Genomic DNA, 18,025 nt, shown 5'->3' with positions numbered 1-18,025 from the left:
GTTCTTGGGGGATGTTGCTAACTCCGGGTCCGATAACAGGCACCACACCCGCAGTAGATGTGCTCGGTGTGAGGTCTCGCAGCAAGCTATCAAATACGGCGCATTTCTCGGCTTTTAAAAAAAATGCTATGCGTCGCCAGGTGTTTCATCAGATTCGAGGTGTTACCTCCTTTGACAGTATCACAGTATCAGCTTAAAGCACTTGTTGCTGCTGATTTTGCATCTTTTGCTGTGAAGTACAGCCAGACTTTGACCGACTCGCCTTGGGCATTTTTAATCTGTAGCTCTGCTCTAAAAGAACGTACGTACCTGGACCCGCCTACTATCCTCGGAAACGTAAAATGATTGGCTAGAATCCAAAGTGTGTCACAGCTCAGGAAAAAAAAGCACCGAAATGTGCGCTGTTTTCGGTCTGGTTACTACCGTTTATGTCAGAACCGGTGCCATCATGGCACCGGATACCGGTACCCATCCCTACTCTCATGGTCTCGTGGCAGATTAACTCGAACTCAAGTCCAAACTGTTTAACTGTCATTAGGCTGAAAACCTAAAAGAATCCAGTCAGAGAAACTCTAAGAAGAATGAGCGCTCTGAGCAGCGACACCAGAAGATCTGGAAGATGACAGAAGGGATGCAAAACAAAGTGCACAAGTATCCGCAGAGTTTTACGAGGTACAGAAAAGACCGCAGTCAGCTGATCCTGGAGCAGCCTTTCAGCCACAAACACGCTGCAGCTGCTGCAGGACCTGCAGAGCAGCTCAGGAAGCAGCGGTGATGACTGCGGGTTTAGATATAAACTTTATATACTGCATATAGATATAAAGTTTGATCTAAAGTGGCCACACTTACAATAAATCCACACCTGAGCACACACCTGTCATATTCAATCATTTTATGAAACTGATGCTGACCAGTCTGACGGGTCTTAGATCTACATCCCTGCTGGTTCTTGCAGCTCTGAAGTGGCTTCAATTTTCATATTTGGTGAAGTTTTGTCTGTTGTTACCGGCCAATGAGTGCAGCTCGCTCTGTGGTTTTTATATTCCAGCTGCGTGCCACGCCCCCTTTTCAGTGTCCATGTTAGAACGACCTGCAGATAGGACACACTTGTGCATCCTCCTGCGGCCTCCTCTCTCCTCCGGATGCATTTTGGAAACCGGGACGTTCCCCATCATGGAGCGCCGATGTCAGATTCACAGAGGAGGCGTCGGCCAATCACTGATGAATATCTTGCAGTAGCCCCTCCCTCTGATTGTGTATTGTGCGGCGGTTTTTATTATGGAGGAAAATAGAGCGGAGCTGATGGATGTGCCAGGTGATGAAGGGCTGCTGATGTGATCGGTTTACCAGTTCCAGCTCAGATCGGGTTGATTTTCATGATTTTGTGATTTCGCCTGAAACAAACTTTTCAGTTTTTGCTGCTTTAAATGGCGTCAAGTCTCCGAGCTGCGGCTCACAAGAGCGTGCAGGTCGGAGCCGAGCTGCAGGGAACTCTGCGGTCCTTTGTGTCTCACGCACCTGAGACCACCCAGGTGTGAGCTCTGTGATCGCGGGCGTGTTCACGAGGAGAAAGAAAGAAAGGCCGGTTCCTCTCTGCTGAGCGTGAAATGTCCCTTTGTTATTCCCGGCACCTGAGTGCCCCGAGGCCACAACCAGGATCGACTCTGCTGCTCTCTGCTGCCTCTCTGTGGACAGCAGGTGAGCTGACTTACCCGAACTCTCTGATTCTGTCAACAGGGTGAAAAAGGTTTCCCCGGGGAAACTGGTCTTCCTGGAAACGTTGGCTATCCTGGAAAAGAGGGCGATCAGGGCAAACTAGGAGAAAAGGTAACAGACATCTCCTCTTTCTTCTTCTTATTGTCATATCGAGTCCCTGCACAGTCCTCTTTACACTTGTTTTTATTATATTACATTTTATTACAAAGTTTCTTTTTAAATGGAAATCCTGTCATTAAACATCCAAGTTTGTCTGGGAATATTTTTGATGTTTGTAGGTTTAGATTTAGTTTGAAACGTGGTCAGTTTCACACTCGTGAAAATAGACGCTGTGTTTTAGTGTAAAACTGAGGAGGAGGTGAGAGTGAGTCTACTACTTTCTGTTTGGAGCAGTCACATGACAGCTCAGTCACATGACAGCTCAGTCACATGACGTGTCAGGTCCTGATGCTGCTCTGATTCTTGATCGTTGACCATGTCACAGCTTTCTCACTGTGAACCCAGAGTTGAATGGAGATCATTTAATGTTTTCTTCTTCTTTTGCTTAGGGTGAACTGGGACCTGCAGGAAGTCCGGGTCTGAAGGGTTCCCGGGTATGACGGCCTTTACTGTTTATCCCACTGAACCTTTCCTGTTTTGGCTGCTTCCACGTCAGAGTCATAGATGGGACCGTATCTGGATGAAAGCTCAGTTATCAGATAAAACAAGCTGGCACAGATGCTAATGCTAATCAGAGCTCACTACCATCCAGATAAATGCTCAAGCTTCACCTAAGCTCTCGCTCAGCCTTCGTAGACGGTCTGTTGCTACAGTAACCTCACAGCGGCCGAGTTATTGGTCACACGATGTCATTAAAAATGCTCCAATAGGTTCCAACAGCACAAACACGGCCCAGAGGTTCAGGTGAAGCCAGCTGGCAGCTAGTAGTGGGGGAGGTCATTTTGATTTTTTTAAGCCTAAACTTTCCCTGATTTTAGCATCATTTCAGACACATTTACCGAAAAATGTCCTGCTGATGTTGTTCTGAACTTCTCAAACCATCAGGGTTTGCCGGGAGAACCAGGTTTCCCAGGACCTCCGGGACTGCCGGTACGGACGCTCACCACACACAGAACACATTAAACATACAGCACAGTAGACTGTAGGCTCCATACCTATTAGATCCTAGTACGTATGGAAGTAACATGAAGAATATGTAAGAAAAAAAGATGTTCTTTGGTGTCTTTTTTTAAAAACACACAATGATAATAAAGTTTAACTTAACATTTAATACATTTCTGGATGCATTTATTTCTCAGGGACTGCACGGACACGAAGGACCGCTCGGTCAACCAGGAATCCCAGGATGCAACGGGACGAAGGTAGAAATCGTGGCTTGGCAGAAGGCAGATCGAATAATCTTTTTTTCTCTCATCTCCGGAGTTTTATATTCCTCTCTTCCTGTGCTCGCCGATGTATAACCGCCTGAGCCTCACACTCTCATCCCTGCAGCTAGTTATAGACCAGCTGTGGAAAACTGTAAAAAAACTGTGATTTGCAAATGTTACAGATGCACATTTTATTCACAGCAGAGCAAAACTAAGAGAATTTAGCATTTTGAATTTGTCTGAAAAAGGCAATAAAAGTCTGTCACAGCCGCTGATACTAAAATGAAACAGCTGGAGGGACAACAGGCAAAGAAGAACGTTTTGCAGATGCAGAGGTGCATCAACCTGCAAAAAACTAGATCTGCAAACTATTTCACAATGTTTGAATGTCAATGAAAACAATGATGCAGATGTTAAATATCTCGTCAACAAAACGTTAAAAGATTCTGAGGCTGAGAATCAGTGTTGGATGTGCGTGATCGTCAGGCCTTCACGCAGCACGGCATTAACTGCAGACACGATTGTGCGCTGGAAATTAGTGCACGCGCTCAGAAACGCTTCCAGAAATCAGCCCGCCATCCACACATGCAGGTTAAAGCTGCAGAAAAGAAGCCGCGGTGACCATGATTAATCCTGTGGTGGCTTATTATAAACACAGAAGCTGGCTTACCCAGTATGTACAAGGCTGTTATTCTGAAACTTTTACAGGAACTTGCCAACAATTAAATTGAACTTTTTCATCTTTTTGACAAGCTGTTTAAAAAGCTAGTTACGCCAGTAACACTGGGCAGGGAGATATACTTGTGTAGAGTCACGATCATTTTTGAACAACACATATCAAGGACTTTCAGGTTTTCCAAAGCTTTCCAGGCTGTGATCAGCATCAAAGGCAGTCTTGGAGAGTGTTTCCTATCAAAATGAATCATCTGATCGTACCCACACACACAAATGTGACTCATGTCTTTCAGGGGGATGCTGGTTTTCCAGGGCATCCTGGACTTCCTGGACCTGCAGGCAGGCGGGTGAGTCACTGTCTATACACAGTTAAAAATAGGCTAAGCTAACTCAGTGTGTGAAGCTAAAGCTGTGAGTGTTCACGTGTTTCAGGGGCGTGATGGTCCTCGGGGCATGAAGGTGAGCATTGACACCTGAATGCTGTAATGAAGAAGATGGATTTGAAGATGGCTGATTTGATCTGTGATGGTTTCTTTTGACAAAGGTTCCTCTGACTGTTTCAGGGAGAGACGAGAGTGTTCCCCGAGACTCAGGATATAAAAGGAGCACGAGGACCACCGGGACCAAAAGGCGCCACAGTCAGATATTTGATTTTTATGAAATAAAGAATAAAATCAAGTGAAGTTCATCGTTTTCCAAATGAATGTCTCCACCAAACCCTTTATAGCAGGGGTCGGCAACCTTTCTGATGACGAGTGCATCTAAAATTTCCTCAGACGTCAGTGTGCCATATGATGCATTAGCAATAAATTTAATAACACTCTATATTAACAGTTACACACTTTATAGAATCATATTTGTTCACAGATGTTGGCAGCTGTCAGCGAATAGTTATCAGATATTATGAAACAAAAAAAGACTTTTTATCCATAACAGCAAATGAACTGAACAACAGAAAATGCAAATGCTGTTTATGGTCTCATCACAACAATGATAAGAGAAATAAACTGGGCCAATATGGCATGTTTGTTAATACAGAGACACACATGTTAATGTGATCTCTGGTCTCCGAGTGTCCAGCATTCAGAGGCTGCCTGAAGAAGAAGAGGCAGCTGCAGCGTAAAGACACAGAATAACTCCAGCTCTGTCTTTGTTTCATTGTAGCTGAAGTTCAGGACAAACTGTTCCTTCTCAGCTCAACACGAAACGAGTAATATTTTCTCTGAATACGAGACAATTCCGTTTTTTACGGGACGGTTGGAAACTCTACTAACTAACCTTATGAAGTAAATAAAGTTCACTATCAGTAACATCATAGCACCACCCAGCTGTATAGAAACTCCATCATGCTAGCTCACGCAGTACGAGTTATTGTAACTGACTGTAAAAAGTCAGCACAACAAAAATAAACTCCACCTAAACTTGGTTTATATCTGACCCAGATAGACTGCAGGTCATAACTTCTTACCTGAAGTTCAGTTCACCTGATACTCGGACCGGCGGCTGCCTCGGGTCTCTCCTCCTCCTGCCTCCCCTTCCCTCATCCACCTGTTGCCTCTGTGGAAGCTCCGCTACAGCCACCACCAAACAACTGAGTTATTGTTACACATCGACCTGCATCTGGACAATCCACCACCTCTCACTGTTTATACCGTTACCAAAGAATAAAAAATAAAAAAAGTCATCGGCCCATAAAAACGAAAAATCACCGTCGACCCACCGAGCAAATGCCCGGTATGCCTGATGGCCAGTCCAGCTGTGGTCATGCCATCAGTTAACCCTTTGGCAATCCTGGGCACGCGTGCCAGGGCTGCCGATCCCTGCTTTGGTTGATCATTTTGAACAGTCTAATCAGTTGGTTCGCAGACTGAATCCAGCCGGCTGGACCAAATTCTGTTCAATCTTAAGATGCTTTCTATCATGAGCATTATCTTCAGATTAGCTGGTATAAAGTTTGCTCTGACTGGCTGTGGAACTGTTTGTGTGTTCCAGGGGCTCAGTGGGGATCCAGGTGAACCCGGCGTGACAGGATCACCAGGATTCAATGGATTTCCTGTATGCTTTGAACATCCACCTTATTCAAACATTAATTGCGCTCAGTAGTTCAGTGAGCTGACATCTCATGTTTTTTTTTCCAGGGAATTCCAGGTCTTCCAGGGTTGAGAGGAGAAAAGGTTAGTGGGGTAACAGTAAACTGAACTAGGAGCAGTTTCTGATTCAGAAAAACGATTCTTACACACTTGGCTTGACGTCAGGATTCGCTTTTGGTTTCGTTTTTGTTTTTTGGGAGAAGCTGCTGTGGTGGTTCATGTGACAGCACCAGTCATACGTTAACACGGAAACCATGAAGTAACTTCTGTCTCTGTTTTTGGTTCAGGGTCAGGAAGGTCCCAGTCCAGTGATCCCAGGTCCACAAGGACAGAAGGTGGGGATGGGAGTATGGTCTGTATTTACAAACTACGACATGCTCTGATTTTATACTGTGTCTAACCTGTGAAACGCAATCATCTTCATCACCATCCCTTTCACCTTCACCACCATCAGCTGTGTTTGGTTTTAGGGTGACCGGGGACCTCCAGGAGTTCCTGGGCCAAAAGGAATCAAACTGTATGCCGAGGGACCCAAAGAGCTGAAGGTCTGTCAGTCTCTCTGTCTGTCTCTCTGTGGGTCTGTCAGTCGCTCTGTGGGTCTGTCTGTCTCTCTGTGGGTCTGTCAGTCGCTCTGTGGGTCTGTCTGTCTGTCTGTGGGTCTGTCAGTCGCTCTGTGGGTCTGTCTGTCTCTCTGTGGGTCTGTCAGTCGCTCTGTGGGTCTGTCTGTCTGTCTGTGGGTCTGTCTGTCTCTCTGTGGGTCTGTCAGTCGCTCTGTGGGTCTGTCTGTCTCTCTGTGGGTCTGTCAGTCGCTCTGTGGGTCTGTCAGTCGCTCTGTGGGTCTGTCAGTCGCTCTGTGGGTCTGTCTGTCTGTCTCTCTGTGGGTCTGTCAGTCGCTCTGTGGGTCTGTCAGTCGCTCTGTGGGTCTGTCTGTCTCTCTGTGGGTCTGTCAGTCGCTCTGTGGGTCTGTCAGTCGCTCTGTGGGTCTGTCAGTCACTCTGTGGGTCTGTCTGTCTGTCTGTCTCTCTGTTGGTCTGTCAGTCGCTCTGTTGGTCTGTCAGTCGCTCTGTGGGTCTGTCTGTCTCTCTGTGGGTCTGTCAGTCTCTCTGTGGGTCTGTCAGTCGCTCTGTGGGTCTGTCAGTCGCTCTGTGGGTCTGTCTGTCTGTCTCTCTGTGGGTCTGTCAGTCGCTCTGTGGGTCTGTCAGTCGCTCTGTTGGTCTGTCTGTCTGTCTCTCTGTGGGTCTGTCAGTCTCTCTGTGGGTCTGTCAGTCGCTCTGTGGGTCTGTCAGTCGCTCTGTGGGTCTGTCAGTCGGTCTGTGGGTCTGTCAGTTGGTCTGTGGGTCTGTCTATCGCTCTGTGGGTCTGTCAGTCGGTCTGTGGGTCTGTCAGTCGGTCTGTGGGTCTGTCTATCACTCTGTGGGTCTGTCAGTCGGTCTGTGGGTCTGTCAGTCGCTCTGTGGGTCTGTCAGTCTCTCTGTGGGTCTGTCAGTCGCTCTGTGGGTCTGTCTGTCTCTCTGTGGGTCTGTCAGTCGCTCTGTGGGTCTGTCTGTCTCTCTGTGGGTCTGTCAGTCGCTCTGTGGGTCTGTCAGTCGCTCTGTGGGTCTGTCTGTCTGTCTCTCTGTGGGTCTGTCAGTCGCTCTGTGGGTCTGTCTGTCTGTCTCTCTGTGGGTCTGTCAGTCGCTCTGTGGGTCTGTCTGTCTGTCTCTCTGTGGGTCTGTCAGTCGCTCTGTGGGTCTCTCTGTGGGTCTGTCAGTCGCTCTGTGGGTCTGTCAGTCTCTCTGTGGGTCTGTCAGTCGCTCTGTGGGTCTGTCAGTCGCTCTGTGGGTCTGTCAGTCGCTCTGTGGGTCTGTCTGTCTCTCTGTGGGTCTGTCAGTCGCTCTGTCAGTCGCTCTGTCAGTCGCTCTGTCTGTCTGTCACTTTGTCAGTTTCTCTTGGGTTTCTCTGATGTGCTTTTGTTTTACAGGGAGAACCAGGTGACAGTGGAGAAAAAGGTTGTCCTGGTCGTCGCGTAAGTGTCAAATTGTTGGCCTGGGCTAATCATAAACTTTTTTTAAGCCAAAAAAACTATAAATTATTATTCTGTGAATTTTTATTTTTAAGTGATGAGCGCTTTTGTTTTCTCCTCCAGGGTAACCCTGGGAGGTTGGGAATTAAAGGAGAGAAGGGGGAGAAAGGTGACACTGGCTCCCTGGTAGGAACAACAAAGACATGTAGTCCCGTCTTCAATTTTAAGTCACATTTCTTTATAGGACTATAAACCTGGAACATGTTTGTGTTTCAGGGTAAACCAGGGAAGGATGGACTCCGTGGAGAGCTTGAAGAACAGGTAACAACCCGCTGAGTCAGTTTGTTTTCAACATTTGGCCCACTTGAGACTATCAAAATAAAACAGGAAGGCCTCCTCCTTCATTATACCATCCACTGTGTGCAGTGTACCAGAAGCACTGGCAGCAAACAGCCCACAGCGTGATGCTACCGCCACCATGCTAACCCTGTCCCTTTATCTACCAGCTCTAGTTAATTTGCTGGACTTGTCATGATAAAAGACATCAGAACTTTCACTTATAAAAACATTTAAGTTTATATATCTGTGTTTAAATCTGTATGTCGACAGGGAGACCCGGGAGATCCTGGGTTTCTCGGACCTCCAGGTATCGATGGAGACATGGTGGGTACTGGACGAGACACAGAATGCATTACTGCATTACTGCAGTGCTGCAGCCAGCGCGGTGTCATTTTACGGTACTGTTTATGTCTCCAGGGAGAGAAAGGTGACCGTGGTCCTCCGGGCACTCCGGGAGATGTGAGTCTCTTTTCTTTGTACGGTATCACAGGAACAGTTGCCAGATCTTCTAAAGTTAGTGCAGTCCTTCTCAAATAGTGGGGCAACCACCCCCTCCACCCCCACAGGTGCGATGCCGGTGTGATGACGCGTGTGCAGCGCTCGGCTTCACTGACAAACTGATGCACGTTAAATGTAGTTTAGAGAGCTGCAGTACTAGTACATGCACTTTCTAATAAAGGTACAGTTTGTTTTAAGTTGATCAGTTTTTCTTTCCTTTTTCTTTTTTGTTTTCTTTAAAGTTAATAAGGAAACACTGTCATGCAGAGATGTACTTAAAATAACAATTCAATAGAGAAATGATACTATTTCAAGTCGCGGGGGTGGGGTTCTTCTTGCTAAGGGGGGCGGGGCCTGTGAAGCACTAAGTCTTGAGTCTATGAGGACTGGCTCCGGTTTGGAGTCAGCCTCAACTGGACATTAGAGGAACTGCAGGTTTTCAGACTTCATTTTTCAGCCCTGAAGGTTGATGCTTGGTTTTGAATCCATAATCTGTGTTTGTGTTACTTTTAACTTTTTTATAAACCAGATGGTTTGGAAGAGGATTTATCTGAAAGGCCAGCCAGGTTTTCCCGGGCCCCGGGGGCCCCCAGGAGCTTCTGGAGTACAAGGTGAATTTCATTTCCCAAATAATGTTTTACTTATGAAATATTATATTTATATTATACTGTATGTTATATACTTATATTCTGTGAATGTCGAAGCAACGACCTGAGTTGTGTTTGTAATCAGATTACATTGAGAGGTTCATGCTGCTATCATTTCAGACTTTTTCTCTCACCTGTTTCAGGATACATCGGTTTACCTGGAGAAAAGGGCGAGCCAGGTAAAGTCTGATTATTCTCTCTCTCTGTCCCTCATGTAATCCATCATGGTGTTAATCCAGAGACCACCTTTGTATCTAAGCTGCGCTAGTCTGGCTACAGCTTTGCTCTGCTGGGGTCTCGCTCCTTCCAAAACAGGCCTGTGCTGCCAAATATGACTGATGGTGAAAATAACAGTGTCTTTTAGTTCAAGCTGGCTAAACTGCAGTGGTTGGATTACATCCAACATCCACCAGATTTCCTGCAACTTTATTTGATTACTGATTCTTTTGGAATGTTTTGATCAAAATGAAAAAGGTTTCAACAGAGAAACCGTGAGACTTCATTTGGTGGGAAACATATATTATTATTATTATTATCTATTATATATATAAAATGAAAATTTATTCCGTTTTCGTCAGTCTTGTCTGATATTGTCTGTTTAGCTGCAGCTGAAAAAAATAGCTGCTGGCGCCTGTTTCCAAAATAAAAGCCTTTTTAAAGGCTGACACTTTACTCAGGCGCAAAGAAATATAAATAATATAATAATTTATAATATTCAAGGTTATCAGAAGCTGTTCTTTGGTGACAGTCTGCCATCCTTCACTCCAGGTGTTCCTTTGCCTGGTCCTCCGGGGATACAGGGACCACCTGGATCATTTGGACCAAAAGGAGACCGAGGAGAAGAGGGCCCCTCCACTGCTGGCCCCACAGGCCTGACTGGAAAGCCAGGACTTCAGGGTGCTATCGGAGAGCCCGGAGAACCAGGAATACCAGGTGATGTTTCATTTTAAACACGTGGTGTCCCTCAGGGAAGCATCCCGGACCCTCTGACGTTTGTCTTTGAAGCTTAAAGAGAATAAAGACGAGAAATTAAAAGAGTACATTACTGAACCGCAGCACTACCAGCAGCTGAAAGTCCGTCTGGTTTAATGTGTCTCTTGTAACTGCCAGACTACCTTGAGGGAGGCGCAGGACTGCCAGGACCTAAAGGTTTGAAGGGCTCGATGGGACCTCTTGGAGAAAAAGGCACGAGAGGACAGAAGGGTGAGTGGGAGAGAGCTGGAGTTGTGCGTCATGTAGGGATGGGTATCGTTTAGGTTTTATCCGATACCGGTGCCAAACCGGTACTTTTGAAACGGTGCCGGTGCTTAAACGGTGCTTAAAGAATGGAGAACACAAACTTGGTCCAAAAACCTCTCATGTTCAGCTGCTTTTTTTGTAAAAAGATAACAATGTTAGCCTTTTCTGCAGCTGTGGGGCATATATGGTATCACTCTTGGCTGGAAGCAGTGCTTAAACAATGGAAAAAACACAAACTTTGTCCAAAAACCTCTCATGTTTAACTGTTTCCCTCTTTTTCTTTGGTCATTTTAGCCTTTTTGGCCAGGGTGAAGGGAGTAACTGCCATCAAACAAGAAGACAGCCGCATGTAGCTATGATGATGTTTGCTAGTTCACCTTACGTGCATTAATGTAATAACATGGTTAGCCTACTCAACGTAAATTACACACGAACAACATTAAGCTACTCACGCAGAGAAGAACGGCTGCTGCTGCATCATCATCCTCATCATTTCTGCTACACTGGCAGGGCTAGGGGCCAGGACTCTCCTCTTCGGGTTCTTGGGGGATGTTGCTAACTCCGGGTCCGATAACAGGCACCACACCCGCAGTAGATGTGCTCGGTGTGAGGTCTCGCAGCAAGCTATCATACGGCGCATTTCTGGGCTTTTAAAAAAAATGCTATGCGTCGCCAGGTGTTTCATCAGATTCGAGGTGTTACCTCCTCTGACAGTATCACAGTATCAGCTTAAAGCACTTGTTGCAGGCTGCTGAGTTTGCATCTTTTGCTGTGAAGTACAGCCAGACTTTGACCGCTTCGCCTTGGGCATTTTAATCTGTAGCTCTGCTCTAAAAGAACGTACGTACCTGGCCCCGCCTACTATCCTTGGAAACGTAAAATGATTGGCTAGAATCTAAAGTGTATCACAGCTCAGGAAAATAAAGCACCGAAATGTGCGCTGCTTTTCGGTCTGGTTACTACCGTTTATGTCAGAACCGGTGCCATCATGGCACCGGATACCGGTACCCATCCCTAGCGTCATGTGATATAAACGTCATGTTTGTTTGGCCCGATGTGGACACGTGTTTCACATCAGGGTTTAATGCGAAGAATTTCTACATGGAGGTGGGAATGAGATGTTTGATTTTTGAAGACCCAAAATAAAACTTGAGAAATCTCTTTCAGTACAGCTGAGCCAAACCAAAGACATCAAGGGTGTCAAACTCGTCCTGTTTATGTTGAGACAAAGCCAACCACAAAATAAACTCGGGTTTTTCATCCAGACTCATCACAGCTTCATTACTGCTGATACAATAAACCTGTTTAAATAAAATCCAGAAATATTTTCCATAGTACAGTTTTTTTTTGTTTATTTTCTAAGAAGTTGGACTTCCTGGTGCGTTTGTCATGATTCATTTAAAAACCGACTGCTTGGTGTTTACTAGGTGAGAAGGGGCAGATGTGTTTTACCTGTCCTGTTAATTCCACTGAGCCTGGACCCCCAGGTACAAAAGGAGAGAAAGGTGATATCGGGCTGCCAGGTAAGAACAGCAGCACCTGTGTTAGCCAAGTTAACAGATGAAATGTTAGTTTTTAGTTGTTTGATATAATCCTAGCTGCCACACAATGGAAACCATGATATTTTAAATACATTATAATGTCATAAATAACTCACCCTGGATCTTAACTGTCTGTGATATCATTCTGGTTCCAGGCTCAGCTGGTTTTCCTGGATTTAAAGGTGGCAAAGGAGTGAAAGGTCCTGGAGGACAACCTGGTCCACAGGTGAGTGAAGCATCGCCTCAGCGTCTACAGATTTCATCCCCTCATATGGGCTGAACCCAAACCTTCTGGGACCCTCAAACTTTGACTGTTGTCAGTAGATCCTGTAATTATGAGTAAGTGTGAGTCAGTTTCACACACTGTTTGAACCTCACTTGTTATCAGGGTTCACTGGGGTTCCCTGGCTACCGGGGGTTCCCAGGACCTCCTGGTGACCCAGGCATCATGACGAGGGTGGGGCAGAAGGGTGAGGAGGGATCACAGGGAGATCCGGGACAACTGGGATCCCAGGGAAGTGATGGACCTCCAGGAGTTCAAGGATCAAAAGGTCTTCAGGGAGCAAAAGGAGACGATGTGAGTAATCACGGTTTTCTTCAGTCTGCCGCAGACTCGAATGTATTTACTCAGTATTGTAAGTAACTGAGGGAGTTTACTTTACTTTGTGTGGATCAGATGTACAAGTCTTGTGCCTCAAGTCTCATTTCTTTTGATTTTGTTTGCAAGGATTCAGACTTGTACATTTTAAAGTTCACCGGCTTTGTATCACCATTTTTAAAGGAATGTTTCTTCTCTGTAAGCCTCTTAACTCTGACAAATGAAAATGTCACGAGAACTGGACTGAAAACCATGAATCCAAATCATCATCACCTGTACAGAGCAGGTCTGGAGAGGAGCAACATGCTGATTTTCAGCCAGTCGTGTTGGAGGTTTGTCAGAATTGATGAAATTATGAGTCCAGAAAAGTACCATCAGGTTTCGATTCACCACAAAATACCATCTGAACCATCTTTATGGCCACAGCTTCATTGTTCAGCACGTCAATGATCCCAAACCACAGCAAGCTGATTCAACAAGACATGGATCGGCCTCCCCAGAGCCCGGACCTCAGCGTCATTGAAGCAGCGTGGGCTCATCCAGACAGGCAGAAACATCCAAAGATGTGAGAATGTCCTTCAAGTAGCCTGGAGAACTATCGGGGCGACTGTGGTTCAGGGGCTTGGGAAGCTCATCTTGTAACCGGTTCGATCCCCAGCTCTGTCAGTCCTGGTCGTTCACCTGCCGCCTGCTGGTGCTGGCCAGAGGGGCCGGCGGCGCGATATGGCAGCCTCGCTTCTTAGAGCTCATACTGCTGAAGAATAAAGGCGGTCATAACAAATATTCACTTTCAAGCTCGTTTCAACTCTACAAACTCAGTTTTTGTCTAATATATTGGAATTTTTTGTATGTTTGCACAATTCAATAAATCTCTGCACGTATTTTCCATTTTCCTGCAAAAACAAGGAAAACAACAGGGAGTGACTCAAGACTTTTGCACAGTACTGTTTTGCTATATATTACAAAATAATGGACCCAATGGATTCATAAAATCATAAAGTTAGATCCCAACTACAACACAGGCGTCCTTCCTGCAGGTTGCATGAGGGAGAATATAGCCTCCACCCTCATCTAGTTTTACTTGAAACACTATTTTATAATAAAACTTTATTCTGACTTAGAGTATGAAAATCATTGGTGTGTAAAGATGGCAGAACCAATAACATTTGTTGTATTTAGGCTGCTAGCTGGCAAAAAGGCTCTTTGTGGTGTGAGGGGAGAGCCCACAGTTTGGTACAAGTCAGTAAATTTGGATTAGTCGTGTGCGTCTTTGATCAGCTAAAACATTTGTTCTAAAATCCGGAGCCTTAACCACAGCGCAGAGCGCAAACACCTGCTGTTTATAACGTTTTTACATTTTATTTATTTAGTGCCGACTCACAGCAACTGTTGCCTCAAGGCACTTTATGTTGTGTTGTTATGTTCAAATTCTACCACTAGATGGAGCCACAGTTAGTGCCTTGTTGATGGCGGCTTTTAGGAAGAAACCATCAAGTTTTAACAGTTTCTGGGGTCAAGTGTGATTCTGTGAAGATGGCTTGTTGTTCTCTCCTTCAGGGACCGCTGGGGCAAAAAGGAGACAGGGGCTTGTGTGGGTCCCCTGGTCCCAGGGGACCCACAGGGCAGATGGGACCTTCAGGACCTCTTGGTATTGGCGAGCCAGGGCCTCCAGGAAGTAAAGGCAACATGGGAGACCATGGAGAGCGAGGACAACCTGGACAAAAAGGTCTGCCCAGGAATAGTCTGGATTTGAGAGGAGGGGGATCAGATGCAAAGCTAACAGTCTGTTTCTTGTTTCAGGTGAAAAAGGTGCACAAGGAAATATGATCGCTTCTCCAGGAGATCCAGGTCAGAAAGGACAGAAAGGTTTATCTGGAGTCTCTGGACCGGAAGGTGAGACAAACAAATGTGTCCATTTATGTTTTACTGACAAACCCAAAGAGCTTTACATAGAACCAAATCACCACAACTGTTACCTCAAGGTGCTTTGTGTTGGAAGGTAAACACCCTACAGTAATTGAAAGACAACAGAAAACCCCAACAATCATATGAGCCAATGTATGCCAGCGCTTTGGCAACAGTGGGAAGGAAAAAACCCTTAAAAAACAGGAAGTAACTGGGAAAGAAACAGACATGGAGACACGACAGACTGGGGAGACGAATGAATGAAACACGGGAACGCGAAGGGAGGAAACACAGGGATGAGGACCAAAAGCATAAATAATGTAATCTCAGAGAAACCAAGGAAACCGGGCTCAAGGAACGCTAACACAGAACTTAGAACATACGTCAAGAAAGATCTTACAAAGGAGGAAAACGGGATAAAGACATGCTGTGGAAGAGAGACAGAGATCAAAAACCGATATGATTCAGTGCAGAGAGGTCTGTTAACACCCAGTGCATCATGGGAATCCCCAACAGCCTACGTCTATTGCAGCATAACTAAGGGAGGATTCAGGGTCACCTGGTCCAGCCCTAACTATATGCTTTAGCAAAAAGGAAAGTTTGAAGCCTAATCTTGAAAGTAGAGATAGTGTCTGTCTCCTGAATCCAAACTGGAAGCTGGTTCCACAGAAGAGGGGCCTGAAAACTGAAGGCTCTGCCTCCCATTCTACTTTTAAATACTCTAGGAACAACAAGTAGGCCTGCAGAGCGAGAGCGAAGTGCTCTAATAGGGTGATATGGTACTACAAGGTCATTAAGATAAGATGGGGCCTGATTATTTAAGACCTTGTATGTGAGGAGCAGGATTTTGAATTCTGGATTTAACAGGAAGCCAAAACAGGAGAAATCTGCTCTCTCTTTCTAGTCCCTGTCAGGACTCTTGCTGCAGCATCTAGGATTAGCTGAAGGCTTTTCAGGGAGTTTTTAGGACTTCCTGATAATAATGAATTACAGTCGTCCAGCCTGGAAGTAATAAATGCATGAACTAGTTTTTCAGCGTCACTCTGAGACAGGATATTTCAAACTTTAGAGATGTTGCACAAATGGAAGAAAGCAGTCTTACATATTTGTTTAATATGTGCGTTGAAGGACATGTCCTGGTCAAAAATGACTCCAAGGTTCCTCACAGCGTTACTGGAGGCCAAGGTAATGCCATCCAGAGTAAGAATCTGGTTAGAGTTAGGTTGGCACGTGGCACTGAAGGAGATAACAGTGGATGAATTAGATGCGTAAATGTGGTTACAGCGTTTCAGAAAGAGCACATCACGCGATTCCACCTGCTGGAGATGCACACTCTGATTCACCTGTCCTCTGCTGGTCTCAGGTGCTGTGGGACCTAAAGGACCAAAAGGAGCTTGTGGTTCAAAGGGAGAAAAGGGAGATAAAGGATTTTCAGTCCAGGGACCACCAGGCTTCCCAGGGGTCAAAGGTCAGTTCAGGAACAGTTTTTACATGAACTAATCTTGAATTATTCTGAATGTTGAGAATGAACCTCCTTCCCAACCCTAACTCTATGTTTTACAGTTTAGCAAAGAAAAAAACAAAAACCATGATGTCATAGAGTTAGATGCTCTGAGCTCACAGGGTTACAACAGTTATCATCATTTTAGTGAACAACTTCTATATTATCTCAGGAGTGAAGGGTTTCCCAGGAGCCCCAGGTCTACCTAGCTTTGGCATTAAAGGACGAGCAGGACCATCAGGACCTCCTGGGATGCCGGGACCAAAGGTAACTCAATCAAACAGAAAGTTGTTATCATAAACAAACATCCTCGGCAAACTGTGTGATCCAAACACAACACAGCTGGTGAGAGATAAAGACAACTCCAGGGCAACAGTGCTAATCGTCACAACACTTTTTTAACAAAACCCATAAAGGTACCAAAAAGTGGTTGTTGTTGTCACCAGTGACAACTGAGACCTCAGGTTGGTTGTTCTCCAAAGTTTTGGCAGTTGGAGGACAAATTAAAAACATAGAGTCAGGGAAACATTATCTGAAGTGATTTTGTGAGTTTGCCAATAACAAAGAAATGATCCGTCTATAGTTTCAATGGTAGGTTTATTTGAACAGTGAGAGAAGGCAGAAAAATGAATTTCAAAAAAGTTATAAGTTAATTTACATTTTCATGAAGTAAATATTTGGAAGTATTTGAACCCTCTATAAACCAGTAAGATTTCTGGCTCCCAGGTGTGTTTTATACACTGGGAGCCTCAACTTGTTACCTGTATGAAAGACAGCTGCCCGTAGAAGCAATCAATCTATCCAAACTCTGCAGCATGGCCAAGACCAAAGAGCTTTCCAAGGATTTCAGGGACAAGATTGTGGACCTAGACAAGGCTGGACTAGGCTACAAAACCACCACAAAGCAGCTGAGTTAGAAGGTGACAATACTTGGTGCGATTATTCGCAAATGGAAGAACCATAAAATAACTGCCTCAGTCTCGAGGTCCATGCAACATCTCACCACGTGGAGTTTCAATGATAATTAGAAGCTTGTGGAACCAGCCCAGAACCACCTCGAAGAAAACAGTTGGTAGAAAGGACCGAAATCCTGCAGTGTCTGCAAGGTCCCCCTGCTCGAGAACGCACACACAGGCCTGTTTGAAGCCACTGAATATCTCAGTGATTCAGAGGAGGCGGGTGAAAGCATTGTGGTCAGATGAGACCAAATTCGAGCTCTTTGGCATCAAATCAACTCTCCGTGTCTGACGGATCATTTCTTCGTCAGTGGGCAAACTTATAAAATCAGCAGGGGTTCAAATATGTTTTCCCTGACGGTACTTCCCATGTTTATGTGCAGGGTGTAACGTGGACCTCAGAGGGTAAAGTTCCCAACATAAAAATCCTAAACAGATGATGGGTCAGCAGCTAATCCCCAAACAAACATTCATTTCAAGGCAGACGTGTCACTCATACTTTGTCATATGTGGGTTATATATACACACACCAACACAGTAAGGAAGATTACGTTTAATATGAATTCAGTAAGAATGATCATTTTGATTTATATCCATTGATGGGAAAACAAGCTAAATCTCACTTGCACTCTGGTGGTCAGCACAGCCGTGGAGAAGTAACAACACCAGAACTCTAACCTCAGAGAACTGATGCCACGGTTTAGCAAGGAAGACGGCGTCAGCGTGGAGACTCTGAACAGAGACCAGTGATTTGAATAAGCAACAGTACTGCTGTCATCGTGTCAGGAAGCTGGTTTTCTGACGTTTGCAATGAACTATTATCTGTCGCGTGTTGGTTTGTTGGACGTTCAGACTAATTCAGCTCACACTTATTAAGAGCTGATTAAATAACTTCTTTATAAGGTGAATATATCAGAAGAAGATCAGAAGATTATATGAATCATTGTTTGC

The 18,025-nt window shown here is 45.3% G+C and overlaps 1 protein-coding gene across 3 annotated transcripts in view; it reads left to right on the top strand.

Annotated features, from left to right (window-relative positions):
* col4a3 (collagen, type IV, alpha 3) overlaps positions 1-18,025 on the top strand; it is a 45,113-nt gene that overhangs the window by 9,447 nt on the left and 17,641 nt on the right. For 2 of the 3 annotated variants that reach the window (XM_040039632.1, XM_040039633.1), the window contains 27 exons: positions 1,738-1,827; positions 2,265-2,309; positions 2,761-2,805; positions 3,015-3,077; positions 4,052-4,105; positions 4,191-4,217; positions 4,322-4,396; positions 5,751-5,813; positions 5,897-5,932; positions 6,136-6,183; positions 6,319-6,393; positions 7,809-7,853; positions 7,974-8,036; positions 8,127-8,171; positions 8,460-8,513; positions 8,607-8,648; positions 9,217-9,298; positions 9,478-9,513; positions 10,103-10,267; positions 10,445-10,537; positions 12,001-12,096; positions 12,270-12,340; positions 12,503-12,691; positions 14,270-14,438; positions 14,513-14,605; positions 15,981-16,085; positions 16,291-16,385. In XM_040039632.1, coding sequence (XP_039895566.1) covers positions 1,738-1,827; positions 2,265-2,309; positions 2,761-2,805; positions 3,015-3,077; positions 4,052-4,105; positions 4,191-4,217; positions 4,322-4,396; positions 5,751-5,813; positions 5,897-5,932; positions 6,136-6,183; positions 6,319-6,393; positions 7,809-7,853; positions 7,974-8,036; positions 8,127-8,171; positions 8,460-8,513; positions 8,607-8,648; positions 9,217-9,298; positions 9,478-9,513; positions 10,103-10,267; positions 10,445-10,537; positions 12,001-12,096; positions 12,270-12,340; positions 12,503-12,691; positions 14,270-14,438; positions 14,513-14,605; positions 15,981-16,085; positions 16,291-16,385 — 2,064 coding nt within the window. The remainder of the gene's footprint in view (positions 1-1,737; positions 1,828-2,264; positions 2,310-2,760; positions 2,806-3,014; positions 3,078-4,051; positions 4,106-4,190; positions 4,218-4,321; positions 4,397-5,750; positions 5,814-5,896; positions 5,933-6,135; positions 6,184-6,318; positions 6,394-7,808; positions 7,854-7,973; positions 8,037-8,126; positions 8,172-8,459; positions 8,514-8,606; positions 8,649-9,216; positions 9,299-9,477; positions 9,514-10,102; positions 10,268-10,444; positions 10,538-12,000; positions 12,097-12,269; positions 12,341-12,502; positions 12,692-14,269; positions 14,439-14,512; positions 14,606-15,980; positions 16,086-16,290; positions 16,386-18,025) is intronic. The other variant, XM_040039634.1, reaches the window with a different exon arrangement.

The sequence above is a fragment of the Simochromis diagramma genome, unplaced genomic scaffold (genome assembly GCF_900408965.1).
Source record: "Simochromis diagramma unplaced genomic scaffold, fSimDia1.1 OVJJ01000031.1, whole genome shotgun sequence".
Classification (NCBI taxonomy): Eukaryota; Metazoa; Chordata; class Actinopteri; order Cichliformes; family Cichlidae; genus Simochromis; species Simochromis diagramma.
Note: the sequence above shows the minus strand (reverse complement) of the source record. Positions and strands in the feature narration are given on the sequence as shown.